This window comes from Haliotis cracherodii, unplaced genomic scaffold, assembly GCF_022045235.1.
Source record: "Haliotis cracherodii isolate W230 unplaced genomic scaffold, xgHalCrac1.p SCAF_13, whole genome shotgun sequence".
NCBI classification, from domain to species: Eukaryota; Metazoa; Mollusca; class Gastropoda; order Lepetellida; family Haliotidae; genus Haliotis; species Haliotis cracherodii.
In genome coordinates, this window is record NW_027266268.1 from 23,123,419 (window position 1) to 23,149,397 (window position 25,979).

Below are 25,979 nucleotides of genomic sequence, written 5' to 3' on the forward strand. Positions count from 1 at the left end.
TGTGGAAATCAAAGGGAAGTAATTCCGATTTACAACGGGAGGTAACCACTCAAACTTTCTAGACTTTATCAATCCATATTCGGCTTTAAATAATCCGTTTTGTATATATAAAAATCTGTAATTATGAAGATCGTGGACGAATGGTGTTATATCTTTTATCCACATAGTAATAATTATTATTGGCTATGTTAATAAATCCATACGAACAGACCCATGTAATAAGGATTTCATCCACTCTACGTCATTGTTCACGTATCACAGTCATCACTGTTGACGTAATAGGCATCTCGGCTGACGTAATGCCTAATGGCGTCATAATGTATGATGATGTAACAACATCCAATTGATTCACTGCAGCGATTCCTAAACGCACGCGCGCACGAACGCTCACACAGTAATTATAATATTGTATTCCCTGGTTCTGTTAAGAGATGGGACCCTCAATTAAATTACCATTTCACACGGCTGTTGTTGTTTTCGTTGTTGGTGTTGTTTATGCGCACTCAGCAATGTTCATTTAGTAACTTTAAGGTGTTTAAATACAATCGGACTAAATAATATAATGCACGGCATTTAACTCAATATATTGTGTATAAGATAAACCAAATCTCATTAAAAATCCGACAAACAAAGAATCATTAAAATCCGATCTTAGTTTTCGCTACCACCGCAAAACAAAGCGGTAGCGATGACTAAGATCTTATTTTAATGAGACTGAAGACCTGACAACACTCCGCATATCGAAATCCTATCTGTCTTAAAATACGTATACAGCAGTACTGGAATGTCCCATGTGTTCCAGTGTAGTGAGTGAGATGGGTTCAACGCCGTTTGGATTGTTTGTCTGTTTGTTTGTTGTTTAACGCCGCACTCAGCAATTCCTGCCATATGACAGCGGTCTGTAAATAATCAAGTCTGGACCAGACAAAAGAGTGATTGACACCATGAGCGATGACATGCACCAACCAAGTCAGTGAGCCTGACCATCCGATCTCTTACGACAAACATAGTCGCCTTCTACGGGAAGCGTGGGTTGCTGAAGACCTATTCTACCCCGGATCTGAACGGGTCAAGCCGCTTTGAACACTATTCCAGTTATATCACGGTGTGGCAGCTTAACGAAGTGATGCAGGTCTCAGACGTTTAGTTGTAATGGAATCAATGGCATCTTTTTTTCCCATTATTCTCAATCAATTTTCCCAAATGTAATAACTTAATACATAATAATAAAGACCCGTGGAAAGATAAATTGATATTGAATCACAGTGCATCAGTCTTTTAACTGGCTGCTTAATTGTCATACGTGACAGATATACAGTACACAGACTTCCCTTCAATCTAATATTTATATCTTTAGCTGGTGAGAGTTAGGTTGGTTTTACTTCGCTTTTATCAATATTTCAGCTGTATATCACGGCCTGCCAGACCATCTCCGTGGTCCAGTGGTAGAGCGCCTGTCCGGAGAGTGGAATGTCCGGGATTTGATCCCCGGCCGTGGCATGTAAAAGACGTTAAAATATGGTACTTGTTTGGCATTATGGGTATAAACAGGGAATGGTCAGCTCGGAGTCAGTATATTGTGTCTGAGTGGGGTATTCATGTTAAACAGTGGCATGGTATCTCAGTGGGCTAGCACAATAAATCGGCGCTACACACACACACACGCACGCACACACACATACAACACGCACACAAACACACACGCGCGCGCACACACACACACACGTGCATGCACGTCGCTATGTAAGTACACTATGGATATAATGGGTCGCAGTAACGCAGCTTAACAAACAAACATGATACAAAGTCGCGAATGTTTTCCATGGAAATAAAAATTCACTTGCGTTTCCTTGTGCCATTTTGATAAACGACACCCCAACACATTCTTGTATCGATACTGGCGCCAAGCCTCAGAGAAACCAGGCTTTATGGCGACTGCATGCTGGCCAGACTGCACGAATGGTTGCCAATGCTTTTAATGTCCACGTGGGAACCATTTTACAGACGAAAGCAACGATACTAGGTCACCAACAGCATGCAGTCGTCATCAGCCTGGTTATATGATACAGACTAGTGGTCACGCGTGCCTCGCGATGACACAACACACACTCAACAGTGACATTGTCAAGGCACAGCAGTCTGATAACACGGTTTGTGCGTGGTTATACAAGACAAACACGCCTGTAGCTGGAATCCTGAATATTTGATGCAGCGTGACGAGAACATTGAAGTCATGTAAGAACAACCGTTAGCGGAAACCATCACAATATTGACGTGTTCGAAAGAAAAATATTGATTAGGGGTATCAAGCTGTTAGAACCGCAGGAAAAGTGCCCTGTTATGTAGTTTCACACCTGGGGCTGCTGTAATGCTGTACATATATTACATCTTACACCAGGAGACTGCTGTGATGGTGTATATATCACATCTTACACCTGGAGACTGCTGGCTGTGATGGTGTATATATCACATCTTACACCTGGAGACTGCTGTGATGGTGTATATATCACATCTTACACCAGGAGACTGCTGTGATGGTGTATATATCACATCTTACACCAGGAGACTGCTGTGATGGTGTATATATCACATCTTACACCAGGAGACTGCTGTGATGGTGTATATATCACATCTTACACCAGGAGACTGCTGTGATGGTGTATATATCACATCTTACACCAGGAGACTGCTGTAATGCTGTACATAAATTACATCTTACACCTGGAGACTGCTGTTATGGTATATACATATTAGATCTTAATTACACCCCATGAGACTGCTGTTATGGAATATACATATTACATCTTACACCTGGAAACTGCTGTTATGGCATATACATGTTACATCTTACACCTGGAGACTGCTGTTAAGGCATATACATATCACATCTTACACCAGGAGACTGCTGTTATGGCATATACATATTACATCTCACACCAGGAGACTGCTGTGATGGTGTATATATCACATCTTACACCAGGAGACTGCTGTGATGGTGTATATATTACATCTTACACCAGGAGACTGCTGTGATGGTGTATATATCACATCTTACACCAGGAGACTGCTGTGATGGTGTATGTATCACATCTTACACCTGGAGACTGCTGTGATGGTGTATATATCACATCTTACACCAGGAGACTGCTGTGATGGTGTATGTATCACATCTTACACCTGGAGACTGCTGTGATGGTGTATATATCACATCTTACACCAGGAGACTGCTGTGATGGTGTATATATCACATCTTACACCTGGAGACTGCTGTTATGGTATATACATATTACATCTTAATTACACCCCATGAGACTGCTGTTATGGAATATACATATTACATCTTACACCTGGAAACTGCTGTTATGGCATATACATATCACATCTTACACCTGGAGACTGCTGTGATGGTGTATATATCACATCTTACACCAGGAGACTGCTGTGATGGTGTATGTATCACATCTTACACCTGGAGACTGCTGTGATGGTGTATATATCACATCTTACACCAAGAGACTGCTGTGATGGTGTATGTATCACATCTTACACCTGGAGACTGCTGTGATGGTGTATATATCACATCTTACACCAGGAGACTGCTGTGATGGTGTATATATCACATCTTACACCTGGAGACTGCTGTTATGGTATATACATATTACATCTTAATTACACCCCATGAGACTGCTGTTATGGAATATACATATTACATCTTACACCTGGAAACTGCTGTTATGGCATATACATATCACATCTTACACCTGGAGACTGCTGTTATGGCGTATACATATAACATCTTACATCAGGAGACTGCTGTTATGGCATATACATATTACATCTTACACCAGGAGACTGCTGTTATGCATATGGCCATAATGAAGTTTCTCATGCAGGTTAGCCCAAGATTTGGTTAATAAATGTTTGCAAAAGCTAGAATATTGTTGACTGTTGAACAACACTCACTTACAACTTGTAAAAACTTGTAACGTGTGTGAAAAGTCGTACTAGAATACGCTATTTGAAGGGGGCATGGCCTAAATGCAAATGTCCGATTGTGATTTTAAATTTTCCGGACCCTCCTCACAAGAAGTGTGGTAGTCCTGTTCGTTAAATGAGCTCTCCTATAAGTGAGGTGAAATTGGGTTAACATCGCGTCCCAGATTATTGCACTTATACAGCGACGTGCATGCACGTGTGTTTGTGTGTGTGTCTGCTTGTACTAGTCTGGACTGATGTGGATTTATAGTGCTAGCCCACTGAGATACCATGCCGCAGTTGAACATGAATATCCCACCCCACAGAGTATACTGTCTCCGAGCCAACCAGTCCTTGTTTTAGCCTCTTAATGCCGAGCTCCAGACAGGGTAACAACAACCACCTTTTAACGTCTTTTGGTATGATGTGGTCGGGGATCGAACCCCGGACCTTCCGCTCTCCGGGCGGACGCTCTACCACTAGACCATGGAGGAAGTTATATGTATAAGTAATATCAGTCCAACACGTACGTCAAACACACTTGTATCAGGTGCAAGTGGAGTAGTAATTAACTCCTGCAAATCATATCCCCTCCTCATTAATAAAACACAACAAATAAACCATTGTACATCTATATTTAATTCATAATAAGATGATGTAAATTGCTCACAAATTGTAAGAAATTGGAAAATATGACATTTCTGTAGTCAACATACACACAAAAGAGGTATACATATTTGAAAACATAACAAGAAAAACATTCAAAGCTGTTGTACACAAGTCTGGTTTTAGAGAGCAACGATGAAGCAACATGGTGGTATCAGAGCAGGAGCCAAAATGTAAGAAAATTCACAAACTTTTAAGAAATACATTTAAAAATTTTAACAAATAACTTAAGTGCATTTATAGCATTTTACACACCACAATATATGAAATATTTAGGATAATAAAGCTGTGTAACGGGCTAACTTAACTGATTGCCAGCTGCAAATATTAAGTCTCAGGGCTATTTTCTGGATTGATGTACAAGTCAAGGGAGACAACTCAAAGTGACCTTGATTTGTGAATAATGTCCCTTTGGTCTTTGTGTCCAGGGTTGCTCCCAGCCATTAGCTGCAACTTGTGGGTGTTCAGTGTTTAAATAATGGACACTGAACCTTACATTGTAAAATCAATAAATACTTTTAGTCCAGACCAATTTAATTACTTGGCTCACAGATCTGGCTGTCACTCTTTCACCAATATTAAACATCCCAAAAAACTGTTACAGGAAATACTCATGTTTTTATCTTAAAATATTTAACTACATAATCTGAAGCTTTATAGTTATATATTTATTTGAATTCCCCTATGGGAATATAAATAAGATTCAAATTACATAGTCACAATGATTATTTGACTGTTGACTTTCCTGCTCATTTTAGCAAAGACTTCACAGAAATCTGTAAGATACACAAGAAAAAAAGACTGCCACAGAAATATTCAAGCTTATTACAGGGCTCCTATAAATATTACTTCCTGATGAAATTTGAAGTTGGCCAGGGGAACATTTGGGAATGGAATGCTTAATAAACTGAAAACGTTATTGCCTTTAGTCATGGATATTTTTTCATTTTGAAAGAGATTGTACTTTTACTTTTGTTTCCTCATATCTTTTGGGAGACACAAATCTGTAAACCAAGTTTTGTTAGTTTGTTTATTTGTTTAACGACGCACTCAGAAATTTTCCAGCTATATCACAGCGGTCTGTAAATGATCCAGTGATTGACATTATGAGCATTGATCCACGCGATTGGGATACGATGACATGCATCAACCAAGTCAGCGAGCCTGGCCACCCGATCCCCTTAGTCGCCTCTTTTATGGCAAGCATGGGTTGCTGAAGACCTATTCTACCCTGGATCTCTACGGGTCTGTAAACCAAGTAATTGAATTGGTCTGGTTGTAACATGGTTTTAATGAATATACATTCCACTTTACAGGGCTGCCTAACATCACACAGTGTCATCACGCTGAACCAGTGTGCCATATAGTGTGTGGCAATCATCCACAGAACACATCACATACCTCATCACTCCCACTGTTTCATCATATGAAATATAATCATCATATTGACAGTCATTGTCAATATTGCGTAGAATTCATATGAAATATAATCATCATATTGACAGTCATTGTCAATATTGCGTAGAATTCATATGAAATATAATCATCATATTGACAGTCATTGTCAATATTGCGTAGAATTCATATGAAATATAATCATCATATTGACAGTCATTGTCAATATTGCGTAGAATTCATATGAAATATAATCATCATATTGACAGTCATTGTCAATATTGCGTAGAATTCATATGAAATATAATCATCATATTGACAGTCATTGTCAATATTGCGTAGAATTCATATGAAATATAATCATCATATTGACAGTCATTGTCAATATTGCGTAGAATTCATATGAAATATAATCATCATATTGACAGTCATTGTCAATATTGTGTAGAATTCATATGAAATATAATCATCAAATTGACAGTCATTGTCAATATTGCGTAGAATTCATATGAAATATAATCATCATATTGACAGTCATTGTCAATATTGCGTAGAAATAAATTTGTTTAAAAAGTAATGAACATGAATAATGAAAATGGAAAAACATATATGCACATAACAAGCATAAAAATCAGCTAAAAATGAGTGAAAATTGAACTCCAGACTTGTGATGCATTAAGAAGCACCATTAAACAGGGCTAGTGTAGACTTGAAAATCAACCAGTTCTTGAAATACTTTGTGTTGGTTAAAGGATAATGAGATTATCCATAACCTGTCAAAGAATGAAATATAATCAGTGCTGTATATTCTGTAGTTTTAAGTACTTCAAATAGCATAAAATCAAACAAATATTTGGACTGGCTGTTCCGGTGCAGAGACTAAACCCTACCAGTATTTGCACTCTGAGTCAAAAATTATTTTTATTCCGATGCAAATAAATTATCACAAGCATGTTGACGAAATGCTGAAATGAAGTTCAAAATGATTGGAAATATGTCCTGTTAAATATATATGACAACACGGAATGCATGTTGAGTAAGTGAATGTTGTTTTACGGTGCAGTCACCAATGTTCCAGCTACACAATGGCAGCACATGCGTGTTGAAGATAGAAGATGTAGGGTTCAATGGACGACAAATGAAAACAGAACATAAATCAAAGTATGTCATAAAAATTGCATGAACTACCGGTAAATATAACAAAATATTACTGATTTATCCCAAGTCTGAAATATATATATATATATATATATATATATATATATATATATATATGTATATATATATATATATATATATATATATATATAAGAACTGTTAAATATACATTATCATGGTAACAGAAATAAAAAGTCTTCCGAGCACTAACAAAATAGAAAACATAATTCAACAATGCTACAATATCATTATTACATAAAGTGTAATATCCATAACAACTGATTGATTTGAACAGTAGAACAAAACATAAATACTACATACTGTATGATATGCACTCACTACAAACAAATCCAACCCAACATTATGCACGACACTAACTCCAGCTTTAACACCTACAGCTACAAAATTTATATAAAACGGTTGCTGTGGTAACCATATCTGTCTGCTGCTCTCTATAAATGATTTTGTTATTGACTTGTTGCTATACAGAGCTGCAGGCTGTACCATAGTGTTTTCCAAATAGATTCCTGATTCGGAACATGCCGCACGAACAACCTGCCTTGATGTTCATGAAATGTAATCCCACAAAATATGCAACATGAGTCTCTTACTAAAACACTTGGCTTCAAATGTATGTACTTCTATTTTTAATGATGCAACTTTTTATGTACATTCATCCCCCACGATAATGCCCTTCGCGATACCACGGATTCAGCTGACCGCAGGGTAATCACTGGCTCCTATAAATTTCATGCTGTCTCCCATCTGATTACACGTATTTGGTGAGACTACAGGGATGACCTAATAAAATAAATGTCCAACAATGAACACCTGGTTTCTTTTATTTGTTAAAAACACACGATGTAGGTTCTCCAAATCTAGGCCTAATAGCGATCCGACTTCGAAATTGATCAATTTAACTTCAATTGTTAAACAAACATTTACCTGGTTCCTGGGTTGGAATCAACGAGCAGGTACAGATTTTTGGTCAGCAATGTCAGATAAATAAACTTTACCAGTCTGATTTCTAACTTGATAAATAAATGTATTGTTGCACAATCTACCAGTATTAAAAATATACATGCTGCATTGTCGTTAGATCATGATGCATGCACTATGGTGAAGCATATGAAGTGTGATGTAGATTTGGTTACTTCAGCTAATCACATAGGTCCCTACATAATACTATCAAACTATACCAAGATTTTGACACAAAATAGATTCTAGTTTTCTGTACGCCACCTTGAACATTATTTCAGTTATTTAGGAGGAAAGCTGAAACCCAGGTTGTAGACACTTACCATATTGGTGCTCAAGCATGGATATGTCGCTGACGTATAAACTGTCATAATTTGTGAATCTGGAATCCAATATCTCTGACCCGAGGATCCTTACAAAGGGGCGTAACTCAAGGACTTACTGGGGACATCCAGTTTCTTTGTAGCCTGGGTCAGAAATATTTCAGCTACTTCAGCGTAGTACAGAGATTCTGACCCAGGTTCCTCGGCAGACTCAGCCCAGGGCATATACAACTGATATCTGTCTTATAACAAAACACACTATGTAATGAAAACTAAAACATTGAGATAAAACAACATGACAACTACCAACTACAAAAGGTCACACTAGGAAACCATATAGACACTATCATTAGCAAATGTTTGTTAAATACGAAAGACATACTTATTACATCACCCTATGTCCAGCATAGGCTCAAATATAATCCCCCTGGTTGGTCCTTCCTATCTGAACACAGCTTGTCGATAAGAATTGATATGAGCAAGAACCTGTCACCATTTGTGAGTTCAGCAATATTCTGTGGGACGACAAAAATAGGCTTCACATCTGGGAGGTGAGAATGAGTGAGTGTGTTTGGTTTTACGCCGCTTTTAGCAATATTCCAGCAATATCACGGCGGGGGACACCAGAAATGGGCTTCACACATTGTACCCATGTCGGGACTCGAACGACATTCCAGGAAACAGGGTAACACAATGGGTGCACACTGATCCACTGACCGGGGTAGTCATCCTGTACACTACAAAGACCAACAAAGCTATATATATACTACTCCACTAGGGATATTTGAAACAGATTCCCATGTGTCAAGAGACCCGTGAAGATCCGGGGTAGAATAGGTCTTCAGCAACCCATGCTTGCCGTAAAAGACAACTATGCTTGTCGTAAGAGGCGACTAACAGGATCGGGTGGTCATGCTCGCTGACTTGGTTGATGCATGGCATAGATCCCAATTGCGTGGATCGATGCTCATGATATCAATCACTGGGTTGTCTGGTCCAGAGTCGATTATTTACAGACCACCGTCATATAACTGGAATATTGCTGAGTGCAGCGTTAAACCAACCAATCATATGTCAAGTGTATATTTAAATAGAATAACATAACTGATTATCCTTACCAAAAGTTGAGTAGTATATATATATATGGTAGGCTTCCCTGTTAAAGTACAATGGACTAACTTGGCCTGTATTGTAATGATATGAAGGCACAAGAAGTGGGCTGATATTTCCATTCTTCCTAAGTCTGTATCCAGGGTTCATATGGGATTTCAGTATCAAATTCAAAGGCTTCTACATCATCTTCCCAAGGCAAGGGAGTTAACTGATTATAAAAGTCCAGTTTGTCAAACTAGGCCTTGTCGCTTTTAGCAATATTCCAGCAAAATCAAGGCTGGGGACACCAGAAGTGGGCTTCACACATTGTACCAATGTGGGGAATGAAACCCAGACCTTCGGCGTGACGAGCCGACGCTTTAACCACTAGGCTACACCACCGCCCCAGTCATATTTTTTAGTCTAAGCATCGTCGAATCAAAAGAGTGTGAAATAGAAGGGACATAACTCGTAATAGCCACTGGTGGTGCTACGATCGAGCCCAGATATTCCAGCCAAGTGCAACTCCCCTGCCTTGGGAAGATGATTTACATATGAATACAGGGTTACGCTTAGATGCATCTGTTTGACTGTTTAAGTGAGCTAAGACCTGGGTTTGATTCAATTACTGGCATGGCTGTCACAAAACCCCTTGTTGTGATTGAACTCAAAAGGAAATAGTCATTCACTGGAAGGGCTACAACTCAGCAGATACTTAACAGATTGTATACAAACTGTCCATTTTAATTTCGATATGTTTTTTTCAAACTATGTAAAGATATATTCATTTTTAGGCAATTTGCTTGAGATGGGTATTGGTTTGAGATGGGTATTGGTTATGATTGCCTTTCATGCCACATTATCATTTTGAAGACTTTTCAAGACACAAATCTTAATTCAAGGGCTTTTCGACACAGATTTTAAAACCACAAAGCCTTTTCAAGCCTGGTTGACCTTAGACATCACCATTTAGTTCAGGAAGGGACAAACTGACAGAAAACAAAATAAATTGGTCAAAGATAATAATGAGTGAGTGTATGGATATTTACCCATTATTCCACTCCTATCTGACAGGGAAAAGAATGGATTTCACACTTTGTACCCACATGGGAAATCAAACCCTTCTCTTTGGCATGACTAGCCTATTTTTTAACCACTCTAGTCTACCTTAAACAATTCTTTCTACAAACTTGGCATGGGCTTCCTGACTGATTTCAGTTATCTATGGCTAAACCTCTTTATCAGTTGAACCTTACTCCAGTCATCACAGAATGATATACTAGCAACCTGTTCAAATGCTATCTTGGTCTCATGGCGTTTCCCCCAGTGTTAGTGTCTAGAGTCGTCACCACTTGAAAAAGACTCACAAATATCTCGATTATTAATTAACGAAGAGAGCTGCGTATGTGCTAATATTTATAAAGTGAAAAGAAGCTGTTCCTGTGAAACTGAAACACTGTATTGTATAATCATCAGTTTCTTTATCAGCAATGGCACACAAAAATGTGTTTTGAAATAGTTCTTAGGCTCTGAGCTACAGATACTTAAAACTAGGATTAAAGACAAATAAAAGACGATCACAATCTTCCTAGGGTGTTGTAGCCTAGCCTCCTCCTCAAAACCCAATACAGCCATTGAACAAAATGAATTCAAATCAACTTCATTGAGCTAAATATAATCACAGCGATATGAAATCTTCATGCAAACATTAAACCCGGAATGTGCATCATCTACATGTCAACTGTAGTAGTCCAAGCTGGCAATGCATTATTTGATATGAAACGTGAAAAGGTAAAACCACAAAACATTGGCTGATATGTCATCCCAATCAGGAAGTGTACATGCTTGAATATGTAAAAAGTGTGACATTATCAAAATGTCAACTTCACGGTCTCATTGTGCTCATCTAGCTAGATTGTAAAAAATATTCATGAAAAAATCACAGATTAAACATTATACTTTATGCAGAAAGGAATGCAAATTCAAAATAAACATCAGAGTTGGTTTTTGCTCTTGAAAGACAAACAAACCTGTATTATTCAGAGATGGCAAGAGATTCCACTGATCTAAGAAATTTAATTTCAGAACAAACATCTAAAAAATCCACCATTTTCAGCTCATACTGAAGGAAATAAATAAAGGAACATCTAGCAGCATTCAAAATAGATGCTTCATTTCAAAATGATAACACTATTGCTACTTAATAATAGGCCACTAATACTGTGCATTCAAACTACAATTTCTGCTCCTTTGGGAGTATACAACCAAAGTTGGTTGCCTTGGCAACAAAACAGGAGCACAGAGGGAAACTTTTGTAACAATCACAACACAACACTTCTCATCTTTGTGAATACATACAGAATGTCATGTGTCACAAACGTTTCCATCAAATCTGTTCCCTTATTTCTAGCCCTCAGTATATGCATAAATGATGTTGCTGGTCAGCTGCCAGTGTCACCAAATCAAATCATGAACATTAATTGAATTAATACCATTTTTTTTTTAAGTATTTAAAAAACCCATTGTATCGGTACAGTCATGTGAATGTTTTGAATGGCGTAGTCTGAGACTGTGTTGATGGAGCGGTTGCCACCTCTGAAGCACCAATCAGCATACTTCACAATAAAGGCAAATAGTCACAGGGATAAGATACGTCCACTGGCTTCAGTTCACATAAAGAAGAATATTCTAGGACCAATCACTCACAAAACACAATTCATGGTGCACTCGCATATTGAATGAATATAGGTGTTGGGAGTAAAAATTAACACAGAAGAAGAACACTTCATCGAATCCATATTATGCAGCATAAGTACCATCCTGTTCTCACCTTCGGGATGACGTCTTATCTCGGAGACAGGACCCTTCACTTCATTTCAATTCAACACTAGCGACCACTATATTATGATATCTTTCATCAAGCAGAGAAATGCTGTAAAATACAGCTATTCCATGACAATAATACTGAGAAATATCCACATAAATTTAGGCAACATACAGAGTTTTTTTAGAAAGGATGACATACATCAAAGATACAATATTGGAGCATCCATACCATCCAACCCACACGTTATAGCAGTCAAACAACACAAGCAACATGTACAGGAATGCTATATTTGTTCAACAAGTGTAAACAACCATATATCCAAGCCACTCATGCCTAAATAGAATATATGTAAAACTGGTAATAAAAAATGTAACACTACAAAGATATGTAACTACAACCTACTATACATGTGCTGACTAACACACTCCCTTGAGCTGTTGTTAGGCAAATACTATCAAAGATGGCTGAGCAATTGGCTTACACAAAAATTGGTCCACACATTCTTATAAGTACCTGCAAAGTGTTACCAGCAAAAACCGATACATTGTGACCTGACAATTGAGGTCATCGACTTGAGAGTAATATAATAATATGTAAACTCAATCACACACATTGATAACCACTGCATCAAAATAATTCATCGTCTTTCAACTGATGTGAGATTACCCTGATCTGCTGGTGATGTGTATAAATATTATCAATCATCCTCACTGTGAGATATCATGAACATTGAGTTTATCAGGTCTTCATCACTGAACTGTTGGGTAGTGAAGCATACAGTGTCATAAATGAACAAGGAATCGGTTTTGATTTTGCTAATTATCCAAACTATTTACATGAAAACTAATTAACAGTCAAACATCTAACAGGAAACATGTACAGTTCATGGAGAAGCTATCTACATATCACTCATGAACTTTATTAATATCACCCATGACTTAAACCACACAATTAACAACCCTCAATATTAAATTCATTTTTCCAATTCACGTCAACACTTTGAAAGAACGCGAACTCTCCAGAGCAAAGGAAGTCAGCAATCCTGAGTGTGGATGTCAACAGAATGGTGCACTCATGACTAGACAGAGACACTCTACATGCATGTATCACGCTCACAGACACAGGTAGCTATCACACAGTACATGTGGCGCAAGGTGGGGACCACTGCTACATCATGTAACGCAGGTAAACAATGAATAACATACTACCAGGAGATCCAGACGATTATGTACTTGGGATTGAGTGAGTGAGTGAGTGAATTTGGTTTAACAACGCTTGGAACATTATTTCAGTTATCAGTGTTCCAGCTTGATGTGGGAGGAAAGCGTGAACTGATGTAGGTCTTAGACATTTACCACTTTTGTGAAACACATGAACAGGGTGCTAACAAGCCTAGAAACAATTAGGGCGAACTGGAATTCAAAACTATGATAATAGGTTTCTGGAACACCTAAGGGGCGCAACTCTGCAGAGCGAATTCCCGAACCTTTGACTGGGCCATTTGTACCCCTCTGTACCCTTGTAGTACGAGGCTGTTGGATCAACTATCAGTCCCTGACGAATTCCACGATCCCGTGATTTGCAGAAAATGTGATTTACAGAATTTGCCTTTTTATCAATCAATACACTAGTTTTCAATATCTTAAAGCTTTTCAAATCAAATTTTGCACTCGCATGATGTTCCAACACATAACATGTGATTTAAACATACAAAATATGAATCCTACAATAAAATGGAAATTTGAAATAAATAATTCTCAATTTTAAACGTTCATGTGGTGTTTTGAATGCAAAGAAATGTCATGTTAAACCAACAAAATGTCCCAAAGCTAAAAATGCAAATTTTCTAAGAAAAAAAATGATTTTCTATTATTATTTTAGAGGGAAATGATTATGTCTTTACCACAGAATTTTAGCACATAATTTTTATTATTTTACCGCAAAGTTTGTCTGGGACTGAACTATGCTGAGATCTCTTAAGTGATGACCCCATTCTCTGAATGGTAATTCGTTATTAATGTCAACAGTTCTCTGAAACACAATACTTCCAGCCTCCAGTTCAATAATGACCTCACTAATTATAGGCAACAAATATTTGAAACCAATTTCTTCAACATCATGTTGGAGAACCATACTTTCTGGTTGCAATGTGAAGGGCCCTTGGATCTGTTGTGACATCATTGACGAGGTAACAAATATCACAAAATATCCGACAAAACTGTCATAAAAATCAACATGACGTAGCAATGGTCTACCCACACAAGACAGAAACATAACAAAAAATAAACATTTATGAAAATGTATCTTGTGTCCATTGGCACATTCACCAATGCAATCTTAGTGCCATGATTGTCGTAACTCCCATACCATAACATAGACTTAAGGCAGTCGTAACACTAAGATTGCTTTGCGGCACAGACGCAAAAGACACTTGTCACTTGGGTGTGAAGAAAATGAAGCTGTCTTACTACCTCAAGTCTCATCTTAAGAGGAACGTGTAAACTTGGGCAAAGTCATAACCATCGTCAAAAGGAAACCATCGTCAACAATAGTCAATAAAAGATATTATACACCAACGTTCAACCTTTTCTCCATTACATTTTATCACACTAAAGTGACTATGCATGGTGAGTTGATTGGCATTTTACCACTTCTTACTTCACAGATTATCACTTCTTCAATATAGTACTATATATTTTATCATATTAAGCATGGTGAGTTTATCATCATTCCAAAAGAAAGACTACAACATGTCCTAAAAAGTAGACGTACCAGATATATTCAGACAGTTATTGATTTTTCCAATCATTTGAAATTTGACCATCACTGAGATCTGGACCCTGTACCCTAGACCACAATCTCAGAATCTAGCATTTCAAATACCGTCACATGCACACAGGTGTAACAGCAAATGTAGTGAGAGAAGTATCAAATGAGATAGTTTTCTTTTATCTGTGATAAATGTATAGCAAAGCCAGAAAATTTCTGTTCTTGTTTCACAGACAATTCAATCCTAAATCTTGAAATTTAAAAATAAAATGAGTGAGTGAGTGAGTTGGGTTTACAACACTTTGACCAGTATTCAAGTTCTATCACGGCATGTCAGCTTGATCTAGGATGAAAGCTCGAAGTTATGCAGGTCTTAGACATTTGCCACTTGTGAAACCCACAAGCGCAGGTATGGTGCTGACAAACCTAGACACATAAGCAGTGAACCAGGATTCAAACCCATGATAATAGGTTTCTGGTGTGCCCATGGGAAGCAACTCTGCTGCAAATTGTGGCGCCTTAGACAACTGGGCCACCCAGGCCCCGACAAGAAAAGAAATTGTTCTGGCCTAATTATATGTTCAAGTCAATGTGATTAACAATGTGCAGTGTTACACTTAGAAGGCCACTGGGCTTGCTCTGAGAGAGTACAACGCTCCCTGTATCAACCATCTCAGTTCCCATCTCATTTTGTACTCATCCCATCATGGTTTTCGCTAATAATGTCTTATTGGTTAAGCGATGTTTCTTTCATTGTTTGGTTTACAGATCTTTTAATTCAACATTCACAAATTAGGCATTACTAAAATATTTTTTGTTCACACTCTATCAACATAAGGGAAGTAACTCTGCATCCCCGTCATTGGAAGGGAAGTAACTCTTTGAAGAGTGAGTGAGTGAGTGAGTATGGTTTTACGCCGCTTTTAGCAATATTCCAGCAATATCCCGGCGGGGGACACCAGAAATGGGCTTCACACATTGTACCCATGTCGGGAATCGAACCCGGGTCTTAGGCGTGACGAGCGAACGCTTTAACCACTAGGCTACCTGACCGCCCCAACTCTTTGAAGAAACACTCAAAGAAACAATTTTCATTATTTCAGCTAAGCAAATCTACTTTTTTACGAGATTACTATGCAATATATGCTGTGTAAATTAAGTAATAAAAATCAGCATAATGTTACCTTGTCAGTTACCCATCAAGTCCAAATTAATGAACAGATACACCACATTTTCCATATCTAACATACTTCAAGTTATAATGGATACAGTGGTAGGGAGATAAGAGTCACATCAGACTGCCAGAACTGTTTGACGTATGCTGTGAGATGGTAGTTACTGATTTAGCTCACACTGTCTCAACAGGTTGAAGATGGTTGACCAGTTATAAGTCTAGTCAAGCTGCTGAAACAGACTAAGACGGATGAGGCTGCCATCAGTCGAACAGGCTAAAGATGGTTGAGAGAGTTTGGTCACACGTCTGGAACAGACCAAAGACGGTTGATGCAGTCATCAATAGGTCACACTGTGGAACAGGCTGAAGATGTTTGAGAGAGTCTGGTCACATGTCTGGAACAGACTAAAGACGGTTGATGCTGTCGTCAATAGGTCACACTGTGGAACAGGATTAGATGTTTGAGAGAGTCTGGTCACACGTTTGGAACAGACTAAAGATGGTTAAGATAATCTGGTCACACATCTGGAACAGACTGAGGATGGTTGAGAGAGTCTGGTCACACATATGGAACAGACTAACGATGGTTGAGATAGTCACGTCACACTGAGTATTGTAGAGGAGTGAGATCAGATATACAGCCTAGGACCCTGTCATGCAACAATGTCCACTTCCCCAGGTTCAGCGAAAAGGCCTCGAACCTCGAGAATACTTGCAAGGTCCAGGACTATTTTATACAATGCTGGGTGCTCGAGGATCTCGTCAGTAGGCAGCGGGGGATGAGACATCGGATAGTAGCTGGGGCCCTGCAACACAGACATACAGTTCACTCAGAATAACATAGAATCAAAACATATAATCCCTATCTTATTGTGGGCATGTGTGTGTTGATGGACCAGCTTATACTGACCAGCGAAGCCAGCTATTTAAAATTAAATCATTTTTGTTATTTATTGTGGCCATTCAGGAACCCGTCCAGGAAACGTTAGTCATTTATATGCATAATGTCATGTGGTTTTTTAAAACAAACTGAAAGTTAGCTTGTCTCACATTGAAATCCCCGAGCATCTCGCCTCAGTCCCCAAATCGAAGCCTGAGTGTCTCATCTTGAAGCCCCCGAACATCTCACCTCGAAGACCCTGAGTGTCTCATCCTGAAGGCCCTGAGAATCTCACCTTGAAGCCCTGAGTGTCCCACCTTGAAGCCCCTGAGAATCTCACCTTGAAGCCCCTGAGAATCTAACCTTGAAGCTCCTAAGAGTGTCTCACTTTGAAGCCCCTAAGAGTGTCTCACTTTGAAGCCCCTAAGAGTGTCTCACTTTGAAGCCCCTAAGAGTGTCTCACTTTGAAGCCCCTAAGAGTGTCTCACTTTGAAGCCTCTGAGCATCTTACCTTCAAGCCCTATGAAAGTCCCACCTTTAAGCCCAAATAAGTGACTACTTCTAAGATTGTCTCACCTTGAAGCCCCTAAGAGTATCTCACTTTGAAGCCTCTGAGCATCTTACCTTCAAGCCCTATGAAAGTCCCACCTTTAAGCCCAAATAAGTGACTACTTCTAAGATTGTCTCACCTTGAAGCCTCTATGCAGGATGAGAACAATATAACAGAAGACAAATCTCAGCAGAATCAACCGGAGGAAGTCATCCCCAAAAAACTGCATGTAAGAGTGATCTGAAAACACAGTGGCAACACATTATTCTGAGTTTGGATTTATATAAGGTCCATTAAAGACTTTTCTTTCCCAAAGTTAAATAATTCAATATTTTTACTGCCCTTTTGAGCATCATCTAGCCAAGTGAGTGTTGGAAGGTTATCATTAAATGCAACACATATCAATGTAAAAAGATCAGTTTCAAAACAAAAGCATGTGCTTTTCATTACAATAAAATGAAGATTGAAGTTTGTCAAAGAGTGTCTTCGAGCCCTGATGGCATGGATTGTTGATTGTTTATGGACAAGCATGATATCACTGTAAGATGGCTGACAGCAGCGCTCACTCATTACTAATTTGGATGGAGCTTTCATGAAAGAGAAAACACAGTTGTTGCCCTTAATTACCCAGTTTTCTGGCCCTGACGAACAGCTTGCTGGACTCGGACATGAACTTGTCTATCTGTGTCTGGCACTTATCCCACAGCGTGATGGGGATGTCGATGATGTTGCACACATGGCACAGCGCCATCAGCGGCGAGTGCATGAAAAGAGTGAACAGGTTCCCTTTCTGGTGCTGGTCTGTGGAAATAATCATTGGTCAAGGTGTTGTTATCAGTGCCCTGTGAACCTCAGACATGCATGTCTCAATGTAGTTCAATGTAGTTAAGCTTATCACTAACTGCTTCTTAGAGCACAGGCAAATACATTCGTCTATTGGGTGGTCACTATTTTGGTCAGGTGGAGTAAATTTACATGCTGATAAAGTACTGTAAAGTATACAGTTCATAGAGGCGTGAACTCCCAGGCTTCATGAAACTTGCCCATTTTAGCATGACAGGCCTTAAACAACAAACACGTGACTGGACGAACTCTACTGTTTAAATGAAATCGTCCAAATGCTTTGAATGTGAATGGTGGAGTTTGTGCAATCTGCAGTGTATAATTCGTGGAACGCAAGTATTTGCCTGTGCTCTAGATAGATAGAAAATTTTATGCCAGTTATATATCAGGAGACATAGATTGCTTTGTGATAAATCACGAAGCGTGGTTTATTTCACGATAAAACATTGTTCTATCATGATGACAACTCTGGAGATTTGAATATGTGCTCGCCATTTGATAATGTCCTATATTGGACGATGTTATTTTTTTAAAGGGAAGTGTCTGGTTAGTTGTTCCCTAAAGAATTAGCTGAGCAACGCAGATAAACGCAGTGGCCAAACGATTGTTTCCAAAAGTGGGAGAAATATGACAATTGCTATTGTGAGAAAAGGTACAGATAATCGACGTGAGGATTGTGAGAATATCCGTGAATACCTATACCAAATCCAGGTGTTCACAAAATGGACTTAATAAAATGTCCGACTCTAAAGGTCAGATTCTATTCAGGGAGTCATCCTTATTAAAATACAGGTAAATATTTTTAAAGCTTCTACATGTTATCATCATCCTTAAAGAGGCTGTACATAATGTTGATATCTCATATAAGTATTAAACGACTGCAACCCTCATGTTTTATTCTCCCTGAAGTGTTTTATTTGTACGATAAACAACGCCCACTACATGCAGTCGTTTATTTCTTAAATAATGTACTGTTGTGAGAACAAAGGGCTCGGCTTCTTACTGGTACTCGTCCTCTATCTATTACAAAATTTACATCATAAAACTGAGTCAGCTGACAAACTAAGTGGATGAATCTTGCCAGGGCTGCCTATTGTCCTGAATCTGGCTTCAGTTTTAGTGGGGAGTAAACATAGCTGTAAATTAAGATCAATACGTAATCCTGTAAATATTTAACTTGGAGGTTTGTGCATATCAAAATTAAAGCTCCTTTCAAGGATTGTTAATACAACACTCCAGCCATTTTCATGCTCTTTGATCAAGAAATGGTAAATTCAACGACAAAATAGGTTCATTTAAGCACTTTTCAAGTTCATGTGAACCCTGCTTATAAGTTATTTAAGAACTGACTTCAACAATTTTTTATGTTTATGAACGTATAAATGTACACTGTGCAAATTATTGTAATTTATAACTCCATAAACATATTGAAATCAATTCTTATAATTATACATGTCAACAACAATAACTTCACAGCCTGCTTATTTAATCATCAAAACAAAATACTGTAGACAACAATTGAAATCAGTGACATCTTTCAACACACAAACCCCTCCCATTCTATTATCAGCCAAGAAAGAAACAATCGTCCTTTAGTGGGCGAGGCCTACATAGTTTTCAGAACCGTGAAGATTCCGGGGTAGAACAGGTCTTCAGCAACCCATGCTTGCCGTAAAAGGCGACTATGCTTGTCGTAAGAGTCAACTAACGGTATTTGGTGGTCAGGCTCGCTGACTTGGTTGATGCATGTCATCAATCCCAATTGCGTGGATCGATGCTCATGATATCAATCACTGGATTGTCTGGTCCAGATTCGAATATTTACAGACTGCCGTCATACAGCTGAAATATTGCTGGTTGCAGCGTTGGGCAGCAAACAAACAAAACAAACATATTTTTCAGTTTTTCAAAAACAATTGCTATCCAATAAAATGCAACTGAATCACCTGCATTTTATTTATTCTGAAAAAACCCAAACCATCCCAGCGTGATGAGACTTACCCTGCATGGTAGTGGGCACTTGTTCGGGGGAGAGGAGGCACACCATCGGTTGTCCAAACAAGTTGGGGAAATTCTGAAACAGCAGTTGTATCAATCACTGCACCACAGTGCACAACCTTGTCCGTCATACAGAGCCTGACACAAATATGTCCAATACAGCCCATGCAAGTCTATAATAGTTGCCAAATGTAGATTAGTGCAGTTTCTGAAAGTATCTGGGCTACTTTTCTCTATATTTTATTTATTTAGATAATTTAACAACTGTTGTTTTTGTAAAACATTTTCATTTCAGGGACTAGATGTTAGTGTCTGGAAAACCATATAGTTGGTGTATTGCGAGTACTCAAACCAAATGGTGAAATACAGAACTATGCTAAGGAGTACTATCTTTTCACTATTTATCCACATGGGAGAGCTCAGGCATACACATTAATTGTAAGAATGTCATTATATTTTCATACAGAGTGAGTGAGTGAGTGAGTGAGTGAGTGAGTGAGTGAGTGAGTGAGTGAGTGAGTGAGTGAGTGAGTGAGGTTTTACTCTGCTTTTAGCAATATTCCAGCAATATAACCACGGGGAACACCAGAAATGGGCTTCACACATTAGATCCATGTAAGGAATGGAACCCGGGTCTTAGGCTTGACGAGCGACCACTTTAACCACTAGGCTACCCGACCGCCCCTTTTCATACAGAAAAAGTGAGGATGATTAACCCATCAAGTGACGGGAGAGGTTTTGAAGTGAGACTGAAAATCTCTTTTTTTAAACAGTGTGATGTCAGTAAGGGATTCACCATTTAAGTGGGGAGCCCTGGGTTTTTATTGTTTATTTTGGTTACTGGTTATACAATGTTTTTCTTTTCTCTGTTAGGATGAATCAGAATAATTTTCTGTTTGGGCATCCAGTGAAATATCAATTTTCATTTCTTGATCAGAGAAAAAGTTTACATTATTTTTCTCTGTATTGTGGGGAACATATCCCAGAACCCTCCCCACCGAATATCAAATGGTTGGTCAGCAGGAGAGTCCAAGTGATTGGCCTACCTGAAAGGCTGAGCTGTTATCACTGTCGATGATAAGGAAGAGAGGCTTTCTTGTGTAGGGGTAAAGGTCACCGGGGTGAAGGCTGCAACACATGAAATAACTCATTACAACAAATGGAATAACCCATTCCAACACATGAAATAACTCATTCCAACACATGGAATAACTCATTCTAACACATGAAATGACTCATTACGACACATGAAATAACTCATTCCAACACATGGAATAACTCAATACAACACATGAAACAACTGATTCCAACACATGCAATAACTCATTCTAACACATGAAATAACGCATTACATCAAATGAAATAACTCATTACAACACATGAAATAACTCCATACAACACATGGAATAACTCATTACAAAACCTGGAATAACTCATCACATCACAAGGAATAACTTATTACAACACATGAAAGACACACAAACCAGCAATAATTGCTGTTCACAGAGACATGTGGGTGTCCATTTAAAACACTTTGATTTCATTTCCGACAATAATAAAAAGCTACTCCCTAAATTCTTAAACAGTACCCCTGCACGCTACAGAAAGCAGGAAATGGCAGATGTATAGTGCAAACCCCCTGTGATGATTCATCACTCTCTATTTTCTCCTATCATTCTTAAGTCGAAATCACATCAGGGAGAGTTGGGACAGATGGGTAGGTGCTTCAGGTGAGTCAGGATAAGTATAAAAGACATTCTCATCATACAAAATTCATATTTTACCTAATCCTGACTCAAACTAATTTAGTTGTCAATTGGATGTCTGATTCTGACATGGTCTGTTCTGTAGAAACCACATGGGAACAAGGTCAGACATTTTCTGAGGCTCTGTTGTTTGTTCTGTGATATCTGTAGTGGGGAACCACCTCGCTTTTGGAGAACAAAGGAGAAAATCATTATATCTTGTGGATTTAGTAAATCTCGCAGAGACTATCATTCAAGCTTGGTTTATAAATGACTTTTGTGTTAAAACAAAGATGTAACCTTAGCACAGTCGTTATCACTCTCGTCCGAATTCCATTGTAATACAGGGGAACATGGACTCTCGGTTGGTGGTTATGGGACTGTAACCTGACGTCACCAAGTCAACGTGATATGTGAGTGAATGTACCTCTGGTATCTCCTGGTAGGGACAGTTGCGGCTACTGCCTATGGTCATAATTGGTGTATGCCAGTGACATGTTCGGTCTCCGAGGAAATGAGTCGCAAAGATGGAATCTGATCTCCAGAAGCATCCTTTCATAATAGTTGGAATAGCGCAGGGCTAGAATCAATGCTGTTGCTCTGACTTCATGTGGGTGGGACGCTTTAGGTGGGTGCGGACCTGCTGGCCTTTAAACTCTAAGGGATGACTGCTCTCATCAAGAATGAGAAAGCTGTTCTTGAAACTTCTGAGGTAGTAATCTCGTTAACGGGATGAAAAGTCTTCGCAGTCTTTTTCTTCTAAACTCTGTCTTTTGAAGATAGATGTGTAGGGCCCTAACAAAGGGACAAGTCTTCTATGTCCTCTGATCCTAGAATGGACGAAAGCGCTGGGTTATGAAATTATCTATCTGGTTGTCCAGGTAGCTGTTTTTTCAGGATGAAATCCCATTTCAAGCCAAGATGGGCCGATGCATGTTCACCGCTGTCAAACCTGGTACGACTGAAGTTGAGCGAAAACCTGCCACTTGCTGTGAAGAAGCTTTTGCTGCTGTGAACCCTTTTGTTCTCGCGAACTTGTCAAATCTCTTACACTTGTCGTCATACAAGTTCCTAGTGGATCTACAAAGTGCAAAGGAGACTGCCTTAGCTGCCCTGGTCAAGTAGCCTTGTCTTGTGAGGTTTTCGTAAAAGGCTACAAAATAAGGCACAACCAAAAGCAATTGAAGGTTCTTTGTTTAAATGATCTTCTGTGAAATCAGTGGCATCAGAGCTGGTGGTGGGAACGCATATGCGTGAAGCCCCTCCCACCATATTGCCAGCACGTCGTTGGACCAAGTCTGAGGGTCTGGTACTTGGGAGACGAAGGTTGCTATCTGTCTGTTGATCCTGGTTGCAAACAGGTGACTTATAGGCAACTTCCTTCCCACGTCGCTAGTTGGAATGCTTCTGGATTTAGCGACTTCACTGATGGTTTGAACGTCTGCTTAGACATGGGACGCTCCTGGGATCTGTCTTGATTTCTGTCTGTGTTATTCAGACTATCTGTTAAAGTCGTACAGTTGAAAGGTTAACCTCAGAAGGGATGCCAGCTCTGCCGTGGAGGTTTATGATAAAGGCCATAGTTGAGTTGTCTGTTCTCATCATCAGATTCCTGTCTCTCAACTGTTTGTGAACTGCTGCTGGAAGATAACTATGGATTTTGATCCAAGGATCATCAGGAACCTGAACTTGAGAGCTTGGGATGGTTGAAGGTCAGACTTCCGATAATTGACTAACCATCCTAACATGGTTGTGTAACAGAGTGAAATTCAGTTGGAGTCTGAGTAGCTGAGTAGCAACTGTCATCCAAGCAAAAAGTGCAAGAGATCCTCTTGTGCTGAAAGGCCACAGCTTTCCAAAGAGCATGACTGTCCATTGGTAATGTTGACCTTTGTAGAGGAAACCCAGGTATTTCCTGGAGGCTAAGAAGATCGGTGAATAAAATCCTGGAGTTAGGACATTGGGTTGTACTATCTCTACTCACAGCTATTTATTCCTCCAGGCTGTGTGCTTTAGTTACACTGCCAAGCTGTGCTGCCAAGAGAATCACTGATCACTTAGCACAAGCACAGAAGGCAGTATCTATGGAGTATGCCATTTTTTAAACATGGCGGCTAATATAGCAACTGGCTCAGCTAGGTAGGAAAGGTACTCAATGTATCTATAAGCAGCAGCTAATTGATATTATCTGTTAGTGAAACCTTGTGGGCACATGGTGACAATGACATAATGCAGCTGTGTGCGAATTAAATGGTTTCAGGGAATGTGATATTTCCACTATCTGTGAAGCACGTAACTATAACATGAGGTTATTTTTAACGGCAATTTACCCCAATGTGAGAGTTTTCAGGCACAAATTATATGGCGATAGGTCATTTCAATCTGCTGGTCCATTGCTATGGAACAATCTGCCACAAGAAATCCGAGAAACAGAAAATCTGACAAACACTGAAAGGACACTGCCTTTTAGGAATAAGAAGAGATAAGCAAATTAGTATCAGAGTCAGGATAAGGCAAAATGTACTTTGCATACCTGGGTGTCATGGTTGCAGTCTTGTGACATACAGAGGACCTACCAGTGCATCTCTTTCAGTAAGCCTGACTGAGCATCTGTTTCAGCTGAATTCACTTGGGCCCGTTCCTCAAAGCGATCTTACCGCTACAATGATTGTAAGCCTATGTTAATGTATGTGACTTACGATCACCTTGATGCTAAGATCGCTTTAAGGAACGTGGCCCAGGGCCCACTTGCACAAAGCGATCTTAGCGCTAAGACTTTTGTAAACCTATGTTAAGGTATGGGAGTTACAATCATCGCAAAGATCGCTTTGTGCAAGTGACCCCTGGTCCTTAGTGACGTGGTTGCATTCTTGTGACAGGGGACTTACCAGTGCATCTCTTTCAGCAAGCCTGGTCTTTTTCCTTTAATTGGGGCATCACCCTCTCGTCTACTGTTGGTGATGACACCTCCAAGGTCATATGCAGCTACAAACAAGATCCTAGTTAGCAAAGGCACACACATCTGGACAATAAATAGCAGTTCCTGAGACCAGTGGGCCACTAAAGTCCAACTCATGGCCAGAGAAGAAATTATGCCCACAAAACCTCCACGTCTTCGGTAAATGGAGCTATGTAGCCTTGTAGCAAGCCACGGTCTACTCAAACCCAATACAAGTTATCTGGCCTGCCTGTACAGACATCATCATGTTGGGAGTACATTAGATCAGGTAGGATTAGGGTCCCTATTAGCCCAAGGGATTTGTATAATTGTTAAAAACCTAGCAAAACCTTTTGGCCATCTGATGTTACTTTGTTCATTTCAACAATTGCATGTTACAGGTAAAATGTGTCAAAGAGGCTGACTTTTGAGGTTTTGATAAAGTGTATTTTTAATATTTGAACATTAAAAAGTCTTTGACCCAAGCCGAATTTCATCCAAAGTGAAAACTTGGAAGTGAAAAGAATAAAAGGCTTGCAAGCTATTTGAACCTGTCCGCTAATTTTCATACCAATATTTCAATGTTAAAATTTGACATTTCCAGTGTCCTTATCCTACACCCTCCTCTAAATAAAAAAGTCTTGAGCTGTCATCATAATATTTCATTA

General features: G+C 39.1%; 1 protein-coding gene across 2 annotated transcripts in view; it reads right to left on the reverse strand.

Annotated features, from left to right (window-relative positions):
• Window positions 1–9,280: 9,280 nt before the first annotated feature.
• Window positions 9,281–25,979, reverse strand: part of LOC139459776 (protein SCAI-like) — a 46,911-nt gene continuing 30,212 nt past the window's right edge. For both annotated transcript variants that reach the window (XM_071241441.1, XM_071241440.1), the window contains 6 exons: window positions 25,262–25,358; window positions 21,675–21,756; window positions 20,632–20,704; window positions 18,415–18,588; window positions 17,927–18,027; window positions 9,281–17,163 (listed from right to left, as the gene is read on the reverse strand). In XM_071241441.1, the coding sequence (XP_071097542.1) occupies window positions 17,011–17,163; window positions 17,927–18,027; window positions 18,415–18,588; window positions 20,632–20,704; window positions 21,675–21,756; window positions 25,262–25,358 (680 nt within the window). In that variant the 3' untranslated portion in view covers window positions 9,281–17,010. The remainder of the gene's footprint in view (window positions 17,164–17,926; window positions 18,028–18,414; window positions 18,589–20,631; window positions 20,705–21,674; window positions 21,757–25,261; window positions 25,359–25,979) is intronic.